The 19,429-nt window shown below is 46.8% G+C and overlaps 1 protein-coding gene across 1 annotated transcript; it reads left to right on the top strand.

Moving 5' to 3' along the window:
* The first annotated feature begins 105 nt into the window (after positions 1-105).
* Positions 106-11,767, top strand: BOD1 (biorientation of chromosomes in cell division 1). The gene is made up of 4 exons (XM_043887632.1): positions 106-567; positions 4,989-5,113; positions 9,821-10,017; positions 10,980-11,767. Exons 1-3 carry the CDS (start codon positions 331-333, stop codon positions 10,014-10,016), a joined length of 558 nt encoding a protein of 185 aa, XP_043743567.1. The 5' UTR covers positions 106-330; the 3' UTR covers position 10,017; positions 10,980-11,767.
* The last annotated feature ends 7,662 nt before the right edge of the window (positions 11,768-19,429 follow it).

The raw sequence follows: 19,429 nt of genomic DNA, 5'->3' as shown, positions 1-19,429 counted from the left end.
TGTAGTTTCCGTCCGCAGACCTCTGCCTATAAGAGAGCGGGAGCTGCCTGCCGGAAGACCTCCCGCCCCACAATGCAAAGGGAGGCGGTGGCGTCATTCGGAGAGCGTCCTGGACGCGGCGGGCGGTTTCCGCCGCCTCTGGCAGCAGCTCTGCTACCTGAAAGACTCCCGCGGCCGCTATCGACGCCGACGCCGCCCCTTCCTCCTCCGTCCCCCCCGCCGCCGCCGCTTTCACCTTTTCGGGCCCCTCCGCCACCTCTCCACGACCTAGGCCCTCTGTTCCTGAGAGGAAGCCTTACTCGGGCCCCTTCGCGGGCCCGGCGCGCAGCCATGGCTGACGGCGGGGGCGGCGGGGGCACCGGCGCGGTGGGTGGTGGCGGCTCGGGACCGGCCTCGGCGGGGGCGGCGGCTGGCGCCGGAGGGGCCGGCGGGAGCGGCGGCCCGATCAACCCGGCCTCACTGCCCCCGGGCGACCCGCAGCTCATCGCGCTCATCGTGGAGCAACTCAAGAGCCGGGGTCTCTTTGACAGCTTCCGCCGGGACTGCCTGGCCGACGTGGACACCAAGGTCAGCTGAGGCCGTTTGGGCTCATGGGGGGCGGGCTGGGCGTGAGGCTGCTAGGGCTGCAGCTTCGCCTTTCCAAATCGGAGAGAAAAACAAAAGGTACTTTTCAAATCTCAGCAGCGAGGAGACCGCTTGGGGCAGTGTAGGAAGCTTTCTGAGGGATGTCCACGTGGGTTCGGCTCCCCGCCCCATCCTTGCTCTGTGCGACTTAGCCCAGCAGCATCTCTGAACTTGGGGACCCAATACCGGTTTCACAGCCTCGACCCTGTATTTCCCAAGATGAGACTCCTTTAGGCACCTCAGTAACAAATCTGAGGATGTTAAGAACACTGGAGAAAACCAGGTAAGTAAGCATGAATGGTTTGAATGCACAAACATCAGCCTTTCTTCCTTTTCTCTAGCTCAGTGATTTGCAGGCTTGCGTATGCAGTTAATTAAAGTACATTTTCATAGAACCAGCACCCTTATTTTGTATTCCATCATTGGTTGAAAGATTCTCTGTTAGACCCTAATGCCAAGGTCAACCAGCTAATACAAGGCTGTTTCACTTGACCTTGCCCAGATTCATTTGTATTCAGTGAAGTCACCGGTGTTAAGTGTCAGACAGAGTAGTCGCTGAAATGTTTGTTTACTCCCTTTTCAGAAGTTTCTCTCACAAGACTGTGGTTGTAGACATAGGAGGCTCTCTTACTGAATAGGCTCCTCTAGGGAAGTGATTTCTCCTCTCTGAGCCCAACATGAAAATCTTTTGCCTACCTCACAGGAAGATTGTGAGCTTAAAACTAGGCCTTAAAGATAGGTTATCCATTAAACATTTATTGGTTAGGTTTCTGGACACAGGGCCAAGCAAGTCACTATCCTGTCCTCTAAGTGTGTATTCTGGCGTAGAAAACTGAAGTGTAGACCAGATAATATGTGTAGTAAGTAGTGTATACTGTTATTAAGATTTAAAAACTCATGGAGTAGTTCTCTCCTTGAAACGGGATACTTAATTTTTCTTGTTTAACATACGTATTGACAGAGCTTCCATGTTTTCCAGTCCTGGGTGTTGTCAGCTTCCCATCGCAAGTTCCCCACTGTTTCTTATGTCTCATTAGGTTTTATGTGGCTTAACCGATGTAATATACCTTTTTTTTAGTCGGTATTGAGAGTCTGTTGGGGTAGAGGGAATTGGAGCCTTCACCACTTAACACCTCCTTAGATGTTCTTTCTGGTTGTCACCAGGTTGTTTTAGTTCTTGAGGTAGTATGTCTCCAGGCACACCCTTTGTTGCTTTAGTCCCATGGTTCTCAAAGTGTGGTCCTTGGATCTTCTGCGTCGCCTAAGAGCTTGTTAGATTTGCATATTGTTAGGCTCCACCCCAGACTGCAGACACATGGCAGGGAATGTGTACTGCTGATGTTTGTCATTTACTTTGCAATACATCCAAAATATAAATGAATAGACTGATAGATTAAGAAGAGAAAGTGATAGTATAATAAAACATTAGTGACAGACACTGTAGATCTTTCACTTCATGAACTGAAGGGACTTTTCTATATAGTCAGGGTCTGTGAAGTTAGAGTTTGGTTGGTGACATTAGCTGTCCTTTGTCCTTTTCAGTAAACAATCCTACCTAAAACTGAGTGAATTATTTTGAATAGTAAAAGATAGAGTATCAGGATTGATGATTACACGTGACAAGTCTAATTCTAACTCCTGTGAGCAAAGGGGGAGAATCTGTTGACCCGTGGGAATCTAAGGAAGGATAGAATAAAAAACTGCCAGAAGGGTAGGGATGCATTTAGAACCAAGAATTCTCCACCAGGGCTATCTAACCCTATGTTACTGCAGAGCAGAGTCATCCAGAGTTACCATACCCTTGGTTACATCTTACAGCTCTTCCTCTCAAAACGACTACAGTTAAGGAAAAAAAAAATCCCAGGAAATACCTGCATTGTCTAAATGTGGGTCAGGCAGCCACCCCTGTGGCCAGGAGAATGTGGCTCCCACCGCCCTACCCCGTGAAGAGGGGCAGATGGTTACCAGTAAGAAGGACTTGCTAGGCGGATAGTACCTGGGTATCTGTGAATTTTAGTCCTCATCCATCTCTCTGCCTTTCTCTTTTCAGGTTTGGTGGAGAGTCTTTGTTTGTGAGTCATGGCCTTTGGGAAGAGCCCACTCACAGAATTGAGGCCTCTTGATTCCTTTGTCAGTGTCACCTACCTGACTATTAACAGACTTTTGCCAGAGTAACACTACATAACAAACCAAATCTCAGTGGCTTACAATAAGCATTTGTTTGCATGCTGATGGGACTGCAAGTCAGCTAAAGTTCAGCTGATCTAGATAGACTTGGTGGCTAAGCTATAGGCAACCTGGGCTTAGGTCCAAGCTGTGGTTGGGGGAAGATCTCTGCATGTGTACTTTTCCTACATCCCAGGCCCGAGGGACAGAGGTTGCAAAGAATATACCCTCGTAGAAGGTCACCAGAGTACCAGAGCCATGCCAGATGGCACAGCCACATTCAGGACTGCTTGTCAGCGACACAGTATTATCAAAGTGAAAGTCGCTCAGTCGTGTCCAGCTCTGCAATCCCCATGGACTATACAGTCCATGGGATTCTCCAGGCCAGAATACTGGAGTGGGTAGTCTTTCCGTTCTCCAGGGGATCTTCCCAACCCAGGGCTCGAACCCAGGTCTCCCACACTGCAGGCAGATTTTTTACCAGCTGAGCTACCAGGCACTTCATTGGCCAAAGAAGATCACACTGTTAAATGCAGCATCAGTGGGGTAGGGAAGTGGTCCCTGGCCACAGTGGGAGGAGAGAGGAGTGAAGTGTGAAACAGCAATGCACACTGTTACACCAGGTTTGGACAACAGCAGCTGATGGTGCCAGAAGATCTTGGAGGCTCAGAATGCACATTCCTTGTGTTCACACGCATTCCCTGTGTTCATCAAGCTCCTTTCTGATTTTGTTCTCCTCATACTAGTTGGATTTAGAGAGCAGTAGTGCCAGTCAAGGAGAGCTTACTCCTTGGAAGGCAAGTTATGACCAACCTAGACAGCATATTAAAAAGCAGAGACATTACTTTGCCAATAAAGGTCCGTCTAATCAAGGCTATGGTTTTTCCAGTGTCATATATGGATGTGAGAGTTGGACTGTGAAGAAAGCTGAGTGCTGAAAAATTGATACTTTTGAACTGTGGTGTTGGAGAAGACTCTTGGGAGTCCCTTGGACTGCAAAGAGATCCAACCAGTCCACCCTGAAGGAGATAAGTCCTGGGTGTTCATTGGAAGGACTGATGCTGAAGCTGAAACTCCAATACTTTGGCCACCTCATGCAATGAGTTGACTCATTGGAAAAGACCCTGATGCTGGGAGGGATTGGGGGTAGGAGGAGAAGGGGACGACAGAAGATGAGATGGCTAGATGGCATCACTGACTCGATCGGCATGGGTTTGAGTAAACCCCGGGAGTTTGTGATGGACAGGGAGGCCTGGCGTGCTGCAATTCATGGGGTCGCAAAGATTTGGACACAACTGAGAGACTGAACTGAGTGCCAGTCAGGCTCCTTTGGGGACTTATGTTTTGCTTCCTGTCAGCCTCTCCCAGTGTTCCATAGACTTTGACTTCAGCCTGTGTTTGTGAGGGCTGAGTGGCTTCATTTTGTGCAGAGGGCTTTCGTGGGCCCTTGCTTGTTGCTGAGAACACCCTATGAGGTAAGTGGGGCAGTAATATCTGTTTTACAGATGGAAATAACTGAGACTCAGGTTGGTTGAATTGTTGAAAGTCTGAGAGCTAGTAAGCAGTGGAGCTGGGCTGGGACGCATTTCCTTTGATTTGGAAACGGCCTGGGTCTGACCTTGGCTTTGCCACATTTTAGCCTTGTAGGCAAGTTGTTTACTTTTTCTAACCCTAAATCCTGTAACATGAATGCAGAAGAGAACTAGTAGGACCAGCCTCGAGTTATCCGAAAGATACGTGAGGCAGTAGAGCATCTGGCCTCACACCTGCCTGCCAGGGGGCGCCAGTGGTGAAGCACCGGCCTGCCGGTGCCGGAGACATGAGAGACATGGGTTTGATCCCTGGGTCTGAAAGATCCCCTGGAGGAGGGTATGGCAGCCGCTCCAGTATCCTTGCCTGGAGAATCCCATGGACAGAGGAGCCTGGCAGGCTGCAGTTCACGGGGTTGCAAAGAGTTGGACACAACTGAAGTGACTTAGCACTCACACATGCGTGCCCTAAAGTAGGCACACGGGTTGGTCATTAGTCCACGCTCGGCTATGCTGTATGGTGACCCTCATGGATGTGCAGGGAGTGTATTTAAGGACTTGAAATTCTGCATTCCTATGAAAATCTGTGTTGTGAATGGTAAATTTATAAAACTTCGGTGCATGTAACTTCTGACCTCCCCCCCCCCTTTTTTTTTTTTAATATTTTAGCCAGCTTACCAAAACCTGAGGCAAAAAGTGGATAATTTTGTGTCAACACATCTGGACAAGCAGGAATGGAATCCCACGATGAACAAAAACCAATTGCGAAATGGTCTGAGGCAGAGTGTGGTTCAGTAAGTAAGCAGAATTGAAAGTGAAAAGGCAGTAACCACAATTGTGACTCAGAAGGCCAGTGAAAGGCCCTGTTTGGTCAAGTGCATGGTCTATAACCCATCAGGCTCCTCTGTCCATGGGATTATCCTGGCGGGAATACTGGAGTGGGTTGCCATTCCCTCCTCCAGGAGAGCTTCCCAGCCCAGGGACTGAACTTGTGTCTCCTGTGCCTCCCGCACTGGCAGGCAGATTCTTTACCTCTGAGCCCCCTGGGGCACCCCAAGTGCATGGTACCTTCTAGCAAGTATGACATACAAGTTGCAGCAGACCCCCACCCCCCAGTTAAGTTCAGGTAAGCAAAGAAGTCAATTAAAATTCTTAATACCTACAGAGGCCTCCTGTGCACGTCTCTACCAGGAAAGGTATTCCAAATTGTTAAGACGTATTTTAGGCTCTTTGAAGTTTTCAGCATAGCATAAACATACACTGGAGTTCATATCAATATATCAGTGTTTGAGCCTTGGGCAAGAGCAGCCGGATCTTCTCACAAGCCAGTGTGAGTTATACAGATTTTCTGAATCCACATGACCCCTCTAAAGTGTAATGGTAGTGTTCAAGAAGGCATGAGGTCTTATTAAAGTATATTCTTCATAATAGCAAACTGAACCTCAGTTAAAGAGGTGCTGTTGATTGCTCATCCAAGTGACTTCTGCGCGTCACTGGGCACAAAAGTGGAGGTGGCTCATGAAATCTGGTGTCCTGAGATAAGCTTTTTCTTTTTTGTTCTTGATACCAGTGCTTATGTTCACGTTTTCTTGATCCACTCGCTCTCCTGGAATATCTAAAAGCTTGTGATGCTTTCCCCTTTAAAAAGAGAAATGGTGGGGAATTGTGGCAAGTGAAAAACACCAGTATCAGAAAGATACATGGTGCATGATTCCACTTCCATAACATTCGTGAACTGACATGTAATTATAGAGATGGAAAATAGATTAGTGATTGCTAGGGCTTAGGGTTGGGGCAGATATGAGTGTGGCTAGGAAAGGGTAGCTGGAAGAGGGTGGGATACAAGTGAGTATTTTACTTGTGGTGGTTCATGAAGTTTCTTACGATAAAATTGCACGGAGCTATGTATGCAGACGCCCAAGTGCAGCTAGATGTAAATGAGGTCGAGTATCCATGCTGGTTTTCTGGGGTTCTTTTTGCCTGCCCCCCGCCTTTTCAGAGGTATTGTTGACATACAGCTTATTGGTTTCAGGTGTAATTAGTTTCAAGCATAATGATTCAGTTCGTGTATACTTTGAAATGATCACCGCAATAAGTAGTTAACATCCATCACCACATATGGTTACAGAATTTTTCCTCCTATGTTCCTGGCTTCAATATTGTACTGCAGCTGTGCACAGTGCAAGCATTAGAGGTGTCTGGGTAAAGAGTGCATTGACCTCCCTATGTATTTCTTTGCAACTTTCTATGAATATATAATTTAAAAATAAAAAAGTTTTGTAAAGTATAAACAAATGTTTATTAGCATGAGAGCACTTTCAATATGGCTGATGAAATCTGAATCTTTCTAAATGAAACTAAAATTTGTAAAAGCTCTCAGAGTTAGAGAAGAAGCATGATTCCAGAAGATGCCCAGTGCCTTGTCATCTTGGATTCGTTACCCAGAGCCTTGTTCCTCTGGTGAGCAGACTGGCACAGAAGTCCTTCAAACAGAAGGGGACAGTGGCTGCCACTCAGAGCAGCCGTCTCACGTCTGGCAGTGGTCCTTATATGGGTTATTGCTCAATCTCAGTTCAGTTGCTCAGTCGTGTCTGACTCTTTGCGACCCCAAGGACTGCAGCACGCCAGGCCTCCCTGTCCATCACCAGCTCACAGAGTTTACTCAAACTCGTGTCCATTGAGTCGGTGATGCCATCCAACCATCTCATCCTCTGTCGTTCCCTTCTCCTCCCACCTTCAATATTTCCCAGCATCAGGGTCTTTTCAAATGAGTCAGTTCTTCGCATCAGGTGGCCAAAGGATTGGAGTTTCAGCTTCAGCGTCAATATTCAGGACTGATCTCCTTTAGGATGGACTGGGTGGATCTCCTTGCAGTCCAAGGGACTCTCAAGAATCTTCTCCAACACCACAGTTCAAAAGCATCAGTTCTTTGGTGCTCAGCTTTCTTTATGGTCCAACTCTCACATCCGTACATGACTACTGGAAAAACCATAGCCTTGACTAGACGGACCTTTGTTGGCAAAGTAATGTCTCTGCTTTTTAACATGCTGTCTAGGTTGGTCATAACTTTTCTTCCAAGGAGTAAGCGTCTTTTAATTTCATGGCTGCAATCACTGTCTGCAGTGATTTTGGAGCCCCCAAAAATAAAGTGTCACTGTTTCCATTGTTTCCCCATCATTTGCCATGAAGTGATGGGACCAAATGCCATGATCTTAGTTTTCTGAATGTTGAGCTTTAAGCCAACTTTTCACTCTCCTCTTTCACTTTCATCAAGAGGCTCTTTAGTTCTTCTTCGCTTTCTGCCATAAATGTGGTGTCATCTACATATCTGAGGTTATTGATATTTCTCCCGGCAATCTTGATTCCATCTTGTGCTTCATCCAGCCCAGTGTTTCTCATGATGTACTCTGCATATAAGTTATTGCCAGTGTTTAAAAAAAAAAAAACTATTTTTGACAGCTTAAGTAACAAATCAGATGAAACTTTTTTAACCCTACCTTCTAAAAGATTGGCAACCATATTAACAAAACAAAGCACAAAATATTTTAAACATTTGAAAAGGTGCCAATAATGGCATGACTGTCAACATTACTGTTAATTTTTAATGCTTGTTGATATCCTCGAGGTATGCATGTGGCACTTCTCTTCATATATCTTTCATATGAAGTGTAACACAAATAAATGTAACAACAAGAAAAGAAAAGTGCTTACAACAGAAATGCAGCATAACAAGTATTAGAACATCCCTGTAGTCCCACCCAGGTTGAGAAATAGAACATTACCAGCACGCCCACACCCCACGCCCTAGCTATCCCAGCCCTGCCTCCCACCTTTCCCGGTACCCGTCCTCCTCTCAGAAGTTGACCATACTCCTCACTTGGATGGTTCTTATTTCTTGCTTTTTTTTCATAGTTTTGCCACCTACGTAATTATTCCCTGCTTTTCGATTTGATCTAGAATGCATTTAACCTGAAAACATGGATTTGGATGTCATAATGAGACTTTTGTCTGTGATTCCTGCTAACATTTTGAATTTGAGGCAATTCTAATGACGTTTTACAGTGAAGATTCGCTCCTTCACCCTGCCAGTACGACGCCGCAGCCCTCAGCATTGGCTGGCTAGCCCCGTGGCTCAGGCCCAGATGCTGTGTCCCTGTCTGCAGCACAGAGGAAACTACGTGATAGTTGTTCATTTCATCTTCTGTTTTAGGCACCTGACAATACTTTTTACTTCCTCCTAGCACTTTTAAAATCTCCAAGAAAGGGAGCTATGCTCTTGGGACTTTGTTTTCTTGGTCAGAGTTTCACCTCCAGTAAAGACACCTGGGAACCTGACCCAGGAAGCGGGGTGATGGAGGTCAGTAGCCCTTGGCTTGTGACTCGGGAGAGGTGGCTTTGCTTCCCCGCTGACCCACAGGCTGCTGCTGACCTCGGTGTTCCATGGGCACGCGTTGTCTGTTGGGGTCTGCTCGTGAGTGCCTCTGTATGCTCACGGAGGTCCATTTACATCTCGGCTTCCTGTTGATAAGCTGTCAGTCCCCACTGGCTTTAGGGAGCACTGTATTCACTGCTCAGCCTAACCAGTTCAGGGCCTGTTTATCATCTCACTCATCACTGCGTGTGTTTGCTCGGTTGTCTCCTGGGCTGTGCCCTGACACACCATTTGCCCCATTACCTCAGGACCTATTTATACCCAAGCAAAAGCTTGAATGGCCCAAGAACTCAAGTCTGAAGGAAAGTAAGTAAAACATGTCCACCACACCTGTGAATGGCATTTGAATATTTTCATCCTTTGAGGAGAACAGTTCAGCATGACCCTGCGTGGACTATGTTCCAAACATGATTTGTTTCCTATGACCATAATCTTCCTGGCTACCCACTCCTAATGTTTGAATATAGACATTTTGACTAGTTTTTGTTCTGTTTCAGAAAGCACTGGGGCTGTGTTTTAGCCCCTTAGAAGCTTAGAAACAGTCTATTTCTTGTCTGTTTACTTGTTTGCTCCCAGGTTACTTTGTATGTAGCACAGCTGGAAGGCCTTGTTGAGTTGCTGATGATGCTGTGAGCCCTCCCAGCCCTGACTGGTTTGTGCTGTGTAAGATTGAGGGCTTAGCCGGGTTGCTGCTGGGGCCCACTTATGCTTTGACGTGTGGAAGAACAGATACTGAGGGAAGTGGAGTCAAGTGGGTGACCTGCTGGCTTTGCTAGATTGAGGTTTTCGTATCTACCCATGGCGTCAATTCTTTCGACCATACTGTTACTGTTTGCCTTTGGGAGAGTTTTGTTTGGTTCTTTTGTAGAAGGTTGCGCTGGGAGTGGATGAGATTGTGAGTTAGGAATAATGAATTGCCCTCTAAAGAGACCACGGCTTGGACCCTATGTGCTCAGTGCACTTTGAAAGCACTCTCATGGGGCTGTGCTTTGGACCAGGTGGACACTTAGTGGGCTCTCCCATGACACTTGCAGGCTTAATAATGGAATAATTTGTTTGTCTTCTCAAGGTCAGGGATGTTGGAAGCTGGAGTGGACAGAATTATTTCCCAGGTGGTGGATCCCAAACTGAACCACATCTTCAGACCACAGATAGAACGAGCAATTCATGAGTTCCTGGCAGCCCAGAAAAAAGAAGCCGTGCCAGCACCACCTCCAGAGCCTGAAAGCCAGGACCCTGCTGCTCCATCCCAGGACGCTTCCTAAAGTCAGTGTCCCGCCTTCTGTCCAGGAGCATTCACCTCTGGCTTATCAATATAGGAAATGGATAGAAAAGGGATAAGCCATTACCGAGGTTCATGTTTCTTTCTATTCAGAAAACTGTTCACTGCAAATGGATTTCATTTTGTTGTGAGTCATTTTTTACTGAGAACTCATTAGTAGCCTTTTCCTATGTCAGTGAGTATGATTTTCTGTGCCAGCAGAGCTGAACATTTACGCCATGAATAGATGCTTCATTAGAAACCAGCTGGGATGCTGGGTATGCACCCGCCAAATTTACATTAAAGTCTTGTGCTGAAATTGCCTAAGTGAGTCTCTCCCCTAGACATGAGTTAACGGGGCCTTACAATTTGAATATAAAACCAAGCAGTGCATTCTATAGTGCCTCCCAAATGACACTCAGAATCCACTTTAAGCCCTCTTGGGTTTCCTCATAGTATTTATTAAGGATTTCAGTTTACCACCGTCCATTACCATGGGATTCTTCTGTTATGAGCACCCTTTTTTTTTTTTACATTTGAAATTTAATTTTAATAATCAGCTCTAGATGCACAAAACAATGCTGTTTGCAAGGGTCGGGAGACATTAATAAACATATGCAGTTATCACCAAGTAAGCCGTGGTGGACTCTTAGCCACCGCGGGTAACCGTCACGGTGTGCCTTACCCTCTCATTCTACACTGGTGGTCTCTTTGAAAAGTGTCTTTAAGATATCTGTTATTTTTGATTAGTAAAATAAGCATCAGTGAGTGAACAAAGCAAGAACATCAGGCTCGCATGGGGAACTCATGAGACAAATTGTCCCTTTGTGCCTACATTAGGAGAAAACCTCAGTTCCATTATGGAGTATAAAATATTCGCTTCAAGTCTTTCTTTCTAGCTTAATTCCTTTGGGAACATAAATATAACACAAAACTAATATTTTGATTTGATTATCTTTCTTTTTAGAATATGCCTGACATGTTTTGGAAGCTCCATTGAATTAACGGTGAAGACCTGGATTCAGTTACACAAGAGCACAACTTCAGAATGAAGATAGGCCGAAGTCCTCACTGACTTCAGAATTCAGTGTCGACTGTGGGGCGGTGTCAAGGGAATAGGGAGCAAGTGGGGCTACAGAAAAGTTGGCCGTGTGGGCCCCACGTTGTGCTGCCGTCCAGCCAGCCTGTCCAAGAGGGTGACACCCCATAGACACTACAGACATAGTAAGAAACACTACATCACTTTGGGGTTTGTCCTGAAGCGAACCTTTGTACTTGAACTTAGAGACTGTGTATGGATTTTAGGGTTTGTGCTTGAGGATAATCAGAAGCTACAGTGAAGGAACATAACCAGTCCTAAAGATGCAGTTTCAAAGAATTGACAGTAAAAGTTAGCCAGGGGTGGTAGGGTTTTAACAATGCTTATTTGATACTATCAGTTTCTGAGAGTTGCAAATCAAAGTTTACAAGCCAGTAGCATCAAACAGCTGTAAGGTCACTGTGACCCCCTTGTAGGTGACTCTTTAGCTTCCACTTCCTTTCCCCTGCAAGAGGTGTCAGGAGCAGGACCCTGGAATGCCTGAGGAGATGCAGACTTAAGTGCAAGGAGAAACATTGGCAGGCTCTCCATCTAGGGCTTCTTCCTGTCGTGCAAGGGCTAGTGAGTTGGGTGTGTTTATTTTTTTCTCATGTTTGTGTTTAGAAAGTGAATAAAGGGACTTGAGTTTTGTAATTAAATCATTTGATACTCTGAAACTTCAACTAATTCTTAGACCCCAGGTTGGAGCCCTGGGGTCCTTTCTGGGGTACCTTTCTCCTCTGTACCATTCCTGTGCAAACACATGACTTAGCGGCAGTGAAGGGCTGTAGACATACCTTGGAACTGCCGTCGTTCTGCAGCTGGTGGGTGTACCTGGAAGTGGTCCTCTCTTCCCCGGACCATTGCCTCTCCTCCTCTTTAGTTGAGGGCAGTGTGCTCTTTCCCGAACTTGCAGAAGGGTCACCAGGGGATTTTAAACAACATGCAGCCTGATTTGGAAGTTCAGAAAGACCTGAAAGTTTCCGACAAGTTCCAAGTGATGCTTTCACTGCTGACCCTTGCCATTTTGCATCCCAAGCTTTGGATGATATCGGAATTCACTTCAAACTAAGAGTCTTTGTTTCTTAGTTGAGACTTCTCCTGGATATTGTTACTCAGACTTTAACCTGTTCCACCTTTACCATCAATAACCACAAGTTAGGACTGCACTTCTGTGTTTAGCAAGGTGTTTGGGCAGCATATGCCCTTATTTTAAAACAAGCTGACCACATGTTCAGGGCAGGTGGCAGTTACTTCTGAAGTGTGTTCTGCTTCCAGGTAAAGCAGGTTGCTGCCCTTTTCAGTTTGGGAGTCAACAAGCAGGTCCTCGGTGCCCAGAGAGAAGGGCCCCTCTAGTCAGTCCTCTTCACTAAGAGATAGATACGGAAGGACTACCAGGCCTGTGCTCTGCAAGGAAGCGGCTCAGACTTGGACCCCCTGTTCAGGACCATGAACCTCCTTCCCAGGGAGGCCTGTGCTCCAGAAGGGAGGTCTCAACAGCCCCTCTCAACCACGTCAACATTCTGCCTGTCCACCACTGCCCTCAACCCACTGATGGCAGTAGAGAGCAACCCGGAGAAGTGTCTTCATTCTGTCCCCAGATTGCAAGTGACTATGTTGTGCATCTTTTTGGCAGACAGTTTTGGTCCATCTCAGTTCTCTTTTTTCAGTTATAGAAGGATGTACCAGTTAATGAGAAATACCCTGATTTTCACAGACTGTTAAGTTTGCCAAGATACCAAGGAGATTTTTTTTTAATCATTGTTATATCCACTAAGAGTCACCATAGACTAGAGAGGATTTTTTCAAATGAGATCATCAGATTACAGAAGTAACTAGACACATTACTACTGTTGGGACAGAAGGCTGACTTTGACTCTTAGCTGAACCAAATTGAAAGGGAAGTAGTTCCCATAGTCCCTGAGTAAATATAGTTAAGTGGGCAGCCTGCCAACATGGGAGCAGACAGCACTAGCGGGGCTGGGACATCCAAAGCCACCTCCTGCCTCAACTGGTCACCTGCTAAACCTTTTTGCATTCTCAGCGGAGTTATGTTGAATATTAGGCATGCAGAGCCTAGAAAAATGATCTGTGTTCTGAGAAAAAGTGAAATTCCTCCCTGACGAAGATGAGGCCACCAAAACTATCTCACTGCTAAGCACCCTTGCTCCAGCAAGCTCCTAAACAAGAAGCTAGCTGTCTCAGACCTCTTCTTTCTCTGTAGTTGAAAAAACCACTAATATTTGCAAAAGCCTCTTGAAGCACAGAACTAACCTCTGTAAGACATCAACAAATACCAGCCTTTAGAAACCATCCAAGCCTTGGAGTCATGATGATATAAAGAACCCCATGTTCATGATTGTGGTCCAGTTCTTTGACACAGCGGTATCTCCCATTGCGACTAGAGACTGCTGCCCCCAGCAGCATTCCAGTTTAGCCTAAGTACTTCATTGGTATTGCCAAACCCCCATGTCTGCCCAGTCGTGACTGTATAACCCTTGGCTTATAGTGAAGTTTGTGGCTCCTAGATCAAGATTTTCAAGCATTGTTTTATATCTGTCATTCAACCTTAGCTTCTGTTCACTCAACTGGGGATGTAGGAGTTCATGTGCATTTTGTAACACTCACTAGTAGTGTGGACTGAATAAATGCCAGCAGATTCATTACAGTGATACTTCTGAAAGCATAACCACCCAGCCACCAGTGGGAAGCATCAGCATCTCCTGGAGTTGTTAGAAACGCAGCCCTGACCCCAGATCTACCGATTCAGAGACTTATTGAGCGGAGCGGGGCGGGGCGGGGCAAGCCTTTCATACAGTTCTGATGCACCCTAAAAATCGTTTCCACTTTAGGAAACCTTTTTGGAAAGTTGGCAATGCTGACTAGTAATGACAGTTTAATTATATTAGTGGGTGCACATAGCGTCCACATAGTGGGTAAAATGTGTCTCTTTTTCCTAAGGAGCAAAACTATTTATCTCTCTCGCTAATTCTGTCATTAGTCCCTTGCAAGGACCGCATTTGGCCTTCTTGGCTTAGAAATGTCTGCATGTAATTTAAGCTCCCAAGCTTTCAAAAGCTTTAAGGCATCTTCCAAAGATGAGTTTGCTACAGTCCATGGGGTCACAAAGAGTTGGACATGTCTGAACAACAACAACAACAGAATTTTACCAGGAACTCTGCAGAAAGGTCATCAGTGGCTCAAGATAGAGAAAAGATGTCTGTAGAGACCCAGCAAAGGTCAGGGCCTGGCTTGTGCCTGAGACTGGCACCAAGATTCAGGCTTGGAAGTTGTGTCTGGATTAGCACTGGCGGGAGGCCAGGCCCTGCCTCCCTTGGCTGCGGAGGCTGCTGAAGGGGTGGGAAGCAGACAAGAAAGCCGGCACAGCCAAGCTTGCTTTGGCGCTGTGTGCTGCACCCTGTCCATCGCTTTACCCGTGAAGCCAGGAGGTCAGCTTTTACGGTCTGGCCTCTGGGGGCAGGCTCAGCTCCAAGGCCGTGCAGTAACAATGACCCATCCTCTCAAAGTAGTAACGCTGCCGGAGACCCAGCCAGTCTTTCTGACTCCAGTCTCCCAGCTGCCATTTGGCCATCCTTCCCGAAATGTTGCTTTCATCAAGTATCCTCACTCACAAACCTTTCAAAGGAAGAATAAGGGAACTAGTTGCCTACCAGATGGCAGACATTTCCTTAGACACAACTTCATTTATTTCTCACAACCCTGTTATGTAGGGTCTATCCTGACTTTTATGGATGAGGAAACCAAGACTCAGAGAGGTGAAGCATCTTACTGTTAAGTAGGGAACTATTAAGTATGGAAGCAAGGTTTGAACCCAAGCCTCTGTGAATTCAAAGCCTGAGTTTTCCCGTCCCTCTCACCCTTTGTTACTCTGCCTCCCTATTAGTTAATAGAACAAGTTCAAATTTGTCAGTGCTCTAGGGTCCACCCTTCATTCCAAAGGTAGCCCCGAATCGAGTCAACTTGACATCTCAACACAAGCCCTTAGTTCTAGCCCCCCTTTGCCCACTTGCTCAAGTGCACGTCACAGGGCAGAGTTTGCGAACTGCCAGGCCACTCTGCTGCACCTCTAACCATGTTCTGTCGGCCAAGGAGCTGTGACTCTTGTCTCTTATTTGTTTTCAACTCTTTACCGATATTTCTAAATGGGGAGACTCCATATAGATCTGTATTTCTGACTCCTAAAGGAGAATGTCAAGGTTTAGAAATGCTTTTGTGTCCCACGGATAACAATCAGCCCGAGTGTGATGGCAGCTGAACATTTCAGATGACAGGTGGGATGCGCAGGTGCCACTGGCTGGCCTCACCCATTTCCATCCCCCTACTGGCCCCTGAGGACACGAGAACTGGAAGTACTTGCCCCAGAGGGCCATCATCTTGTGATTACTTTAGATTATCCAAAACCATCTCTTTAGCTACCTTCTAGACCTTTTCTTCATAAGAGACAAGGTTGTTAAGTTACGCAAGTTGGGCTCTAGAATTTTCAAGATGGGAAGCGGCCTGAGGTTCCCGCACATCCCTGTCTGGGCGCCCAGGCAGGACCACCCGAGGCTGTGTGAGGGTGACGCGGCAGAGACAGCAGGAGAGGTGGGTGGAGGAACCAGCAGGACGCAGCACCGGTGTCCTCAGAAGCCTCCCACTGCCCCGAGGGGCGGGGTCCCCAAGGCGAAGGCAGACGGAGGTTTGTCTGTAGTTAACCTGTGTCTGCAGCTTAACACTCTGTAAATGAGGGTGAGGGGTGCAAAAATGCCGCCCCAGCTATGGCTGTAGGAGTTGACGCGCCACCACAAAACAGGCTGCTTTGTACACTGTTTTGAAGAACAGCAAATGCAGGGAGATGCTCTCTCTGAACTCCTCTCATCTGCCTCAAGGCAGATCCTCCCAAAGGAGCTCAGTTGTCACAGAGGCCCCCTCTTTGGTGACGAGATGGATTGATCCAGCTATTTATTTCTCTTATTTATTTAAAACAACAATGCCTGTGTGTGGGAAGACATCCCAAGGGTACAAATGGGTTTAACAGGAGAAGTTTCCCACTGTGTCCCTTAAGGACCCCAGAGACCATCACTGTTACCTGGGTCTATACAGATCCCTCCAGAGATGATCTGTGCATATATAAGCGTGTCTTTATATGCTTATATAAGGTTTTCATGTCTTTAGCTGGGACACACTCTACCTCTCTAACTGTCCGCAGAGGTTCCTAGAAAGGGGACGAGAGCCGGCTGGGCGCTGAGTAGTCAGCAAGTTCTTGGAGGCGGGGGGAGGGGGCGTTGGGGAGAACGGCAGGCACGCTGCAGAGCTGTGACGTTGATGATGCGATGATGTGGAATGATCAGAATAAAGGCGCCCTGTTTGAGAACTCGCTGTGTGCGTCCACTGCAGCCACGGCAGAAGGGCTTCCGTGCAGAGTCTCTGGCTCTGCAGTGTGGAGGCAATGCCCTGTCCCCAGAAACACAGAGGCAAACACTCACCTGAGATTTCAGGGACAAGTGTCAGAGCTGAGAAGCTGTTCACCTACAAAGCCTGACTTTTTCTCCTCCGGTTTCTGTTATTGTGGGAACACATGCATACCGTGAAATTTACCATCTCAACCATTCTTTCAGTGACAGTGTGTACATTCATCTTGTTCTGCAAACATCACCACCATCCACCTCCAGAATTTTTATCTTCCCCAACTGAAGCTCCATGTTCATTAAATAATAACTCCCCACTGCCCTGCCCCCGGCCCCTGGCGCCCACCATTCTACCTGTCTCTGCCTTTGACTGCTCTGAAAAACCTATATAAGTGGAATCATACAGTATTTGTCCTACTGTGACTGACATTTCACCTAGCACAATGTCATCAAGGTTTATCTAGGCTGTAGCATATGTCAGAATTTCCATCCTTTTTAAGGCTGTATAACATTCCACGGTATATACACAACACATTTTGCAAAGCACAGCTTTCAGCCACGGCACTGAAATGCCTCTCAGTAGATGTTTAACAACTTTAAAAAAAAAAACTTTTTCCTTTGAAATTATTTAAACTTATAGAAAAGTTGTAAGAATAGGACAAACAACTTTTTCCTGAACCACTTAAGAGAGTTTGTTGACCTGATGTCCCATCTCCCCCAAATACTTCAGCATGTAATTCCTACAAATAAGAACAGAGTACTACATAGCCACAGTAAGAGCAGCAGGAAATTAACATTAATACAATACTACCATTAACCCACAGACCTTCCGTTTTACCAGCTGTCCTGATTAGAGAAAGGATCTGGTTTAGAATCACACACTACCTTTAATTGTCACATCTCCTTCGATTCCTTCAATCTGGAATAGTTCTTTTTAAAGACAGTGGGCCAGACCTTTTGTAGAATAGTCCTTGGGTTTGTCGGACAATTCCTTGTGATTAGATTCAGATTCTGCATCTTGAGCAGGAATATTACAGAAGCAAAGCTGTGTTCTTTCCACAGCATCCTACTAGGTGCATGGTTTAGATTTGTCCTTTGCTGGTGATGTTCACCTTGATCACTTGATTAAAGATATGTCTTTCAGATTTCTGTTTTGCCCCTTGGTGGTTAATATTTTGTGGAGAGATACTTTTAGACTTTGTAAATATTCTGTTCTACCATAAGTACCAAATGGTAATTTTCTGATTCCATCATTCCTTCTACAATTATTAGTTGACATGTTATTGCAATGAAAACTTTTTCTTGTCCTCGTTTATGTTTTATTTATTTCTATTTGTGTTGATCCATGGATTCCTGTTTAATCAATGTGTTCTATTTTTTAGTCTTATTTCTTGATGCTCAAACTGTCCCAGATTTGGCCAGTGGGTGGCCCTCCACGCTGTTTTTTGTGTCTGTGTGACATTTCCCTACCTCTCTTTGGCGCTTCCTTTCTGACACCAGAAGATGCCCCAAGCTCATCGTGTACATTCCCTGCCCCCAACTGCAAATCTGCCATTTTTCCAAAGAGGCTTGATCCTCTGGCTGGTATTTAAAAATCAAATGTGAGAGCTAGACATGCCTCTGCTCCCAGGCCCTCTTGAGATTCAACTAGTTTCCTTCCTTTAACTGTAATTATTTTCCCACCACTTTCCCGTTATCCTAAACACATTAACAACGGATCAGTACTGCTATTTGGAACCCCTCTCCCATCACTGTCGCCACCTCAAGCCCCTCCGGATGCCCCCGACCCTGTCCTGGCTCCGACTCCACACCCTGATCTTTGGCCCCCACTCTCCCGTCTCCATGCATGCTCACCCTGCTCAACCCCACCCGGTGGCCCCGTGACTATTTGCAAACCCTTGACCTCAACCCTACCCCAAGGTCCTATGGTATGAATGGGCCAGGGGACGGTGATAAGAGATAAAATGCCTGGAGCAGTGAATCAAATGCACACCACGTGACAGCCCCTGCCTGGCAGAGCAGGTGGCTCAGCTGACCTCCAGGCTTATCCACAGGAGGAAGCAGTAGGTGACCTCCTGGACAGTGCAGACCAGCAGAGAGAGGCTTTGGGGTCAAGCTCACTCTTTCTTTTTCCTTTGTTCTTGCTGTCTCGTCATCCCCACCCTGGCCCCGTCAGCGTTCTGGGTCTCTTGCTGTGGCTCAGTGCTGGCCCCTCGGGGGGCAGGCCACACATCTTTCTGATGCCGGCTTATTTCTTATCACCAAGCTAGACCACCTGGTACATACCAAATTTGGCAAAAGTCCACAAGCTGCGGAAACTAACAGAAACTTCCTTATATTCCATAAGTTATTAGTGAGCTGATATTTACTGGTGTTCATTCCTAGCACACATCTCTTCCTAGACGGTCAGCAAGCATGGATGAAAACACAGAGAACTCTACTGGCTAAAATCGCCATGAAGGACCATCGCGTTATGTCATTCCGCTTTTCCTCATCGAGTGCGCCCTGGGAACACCTTGTGGTTTGCAGTTGTCAGATGAGTCCCAGGACCACGTCTCTCCGGCCTTGGCTCAGCCTCCCGCCTCCTTACAAGTCCCCAAGGAGATGTTTGCACAGTTCACACTGGCAGAGTGATCCTTTGTGATCATCAAAGCCTCTGGCCCTAAACCCTGACACAGAACTCCAGGGAGACAAGCCGGACCACAGCGGGGGCTGAGTTCACCCCAGCCAGCTCTCAGACGGCGCGGCCTTGAACCAAAGCCAGCCTGAAGAGGGCGGCTCTGCCCGCTGCCCTGAGCTACACCCAAGTCTTGGAACACCAGGGAGGCGCAGACCTCTGCTGCCCGAGGCAGAGGAAGAGAAGGAGAAACAGGAGCAGCGAGGCACATGGAGCACAGCCGGGTGCCTGGGGTGAGAGAGGGAGGGATGCGT

Source organism: Cervus elaphus, chromosome 25 (genome assembly GCF_910594005.1).
Source record: "Cervus elaphus chromosome 25, mCerEla1.1, whole genome shotgun sequence".
In the NCBI taxonomy this organism is placed as follows: Eukaryota; Metazoa; Chordata; class Mammalia; order Artiodactyla; family Cervidae; genus Cervus; species Cervus elaphus.
Note: the sequence above shows the minus strand (reverse complement) of the source record. Positions and strands in the feature narration are given on the sequence as shown.

Excerpts from the sequence above, each read along its gene's own strand:
- BOD1 (XM_043887632.1), top strand. The coding sequence starts at position 331 with ATGGCTGACGGCGGGGGCGGCGGGGGCACCGGCGCGGTGGGTGGTGGC. Across the intron at positions 568-4,988 it reads TGGCCGACGTGGACACCAAG|CCAGCTTACCAAAACCTGAG; the intron begins GTCAGCTGAGGC and ends TTAATATTTTAG. Across the intron at positions 5,114-9,820 it reads CTGAGGCAGAGTGTGGTTCA|GTCAGGGATGTTGGAAGCTG; the intron begins GTAAGTAAGCAG and ends TGTCTTCTCAAG.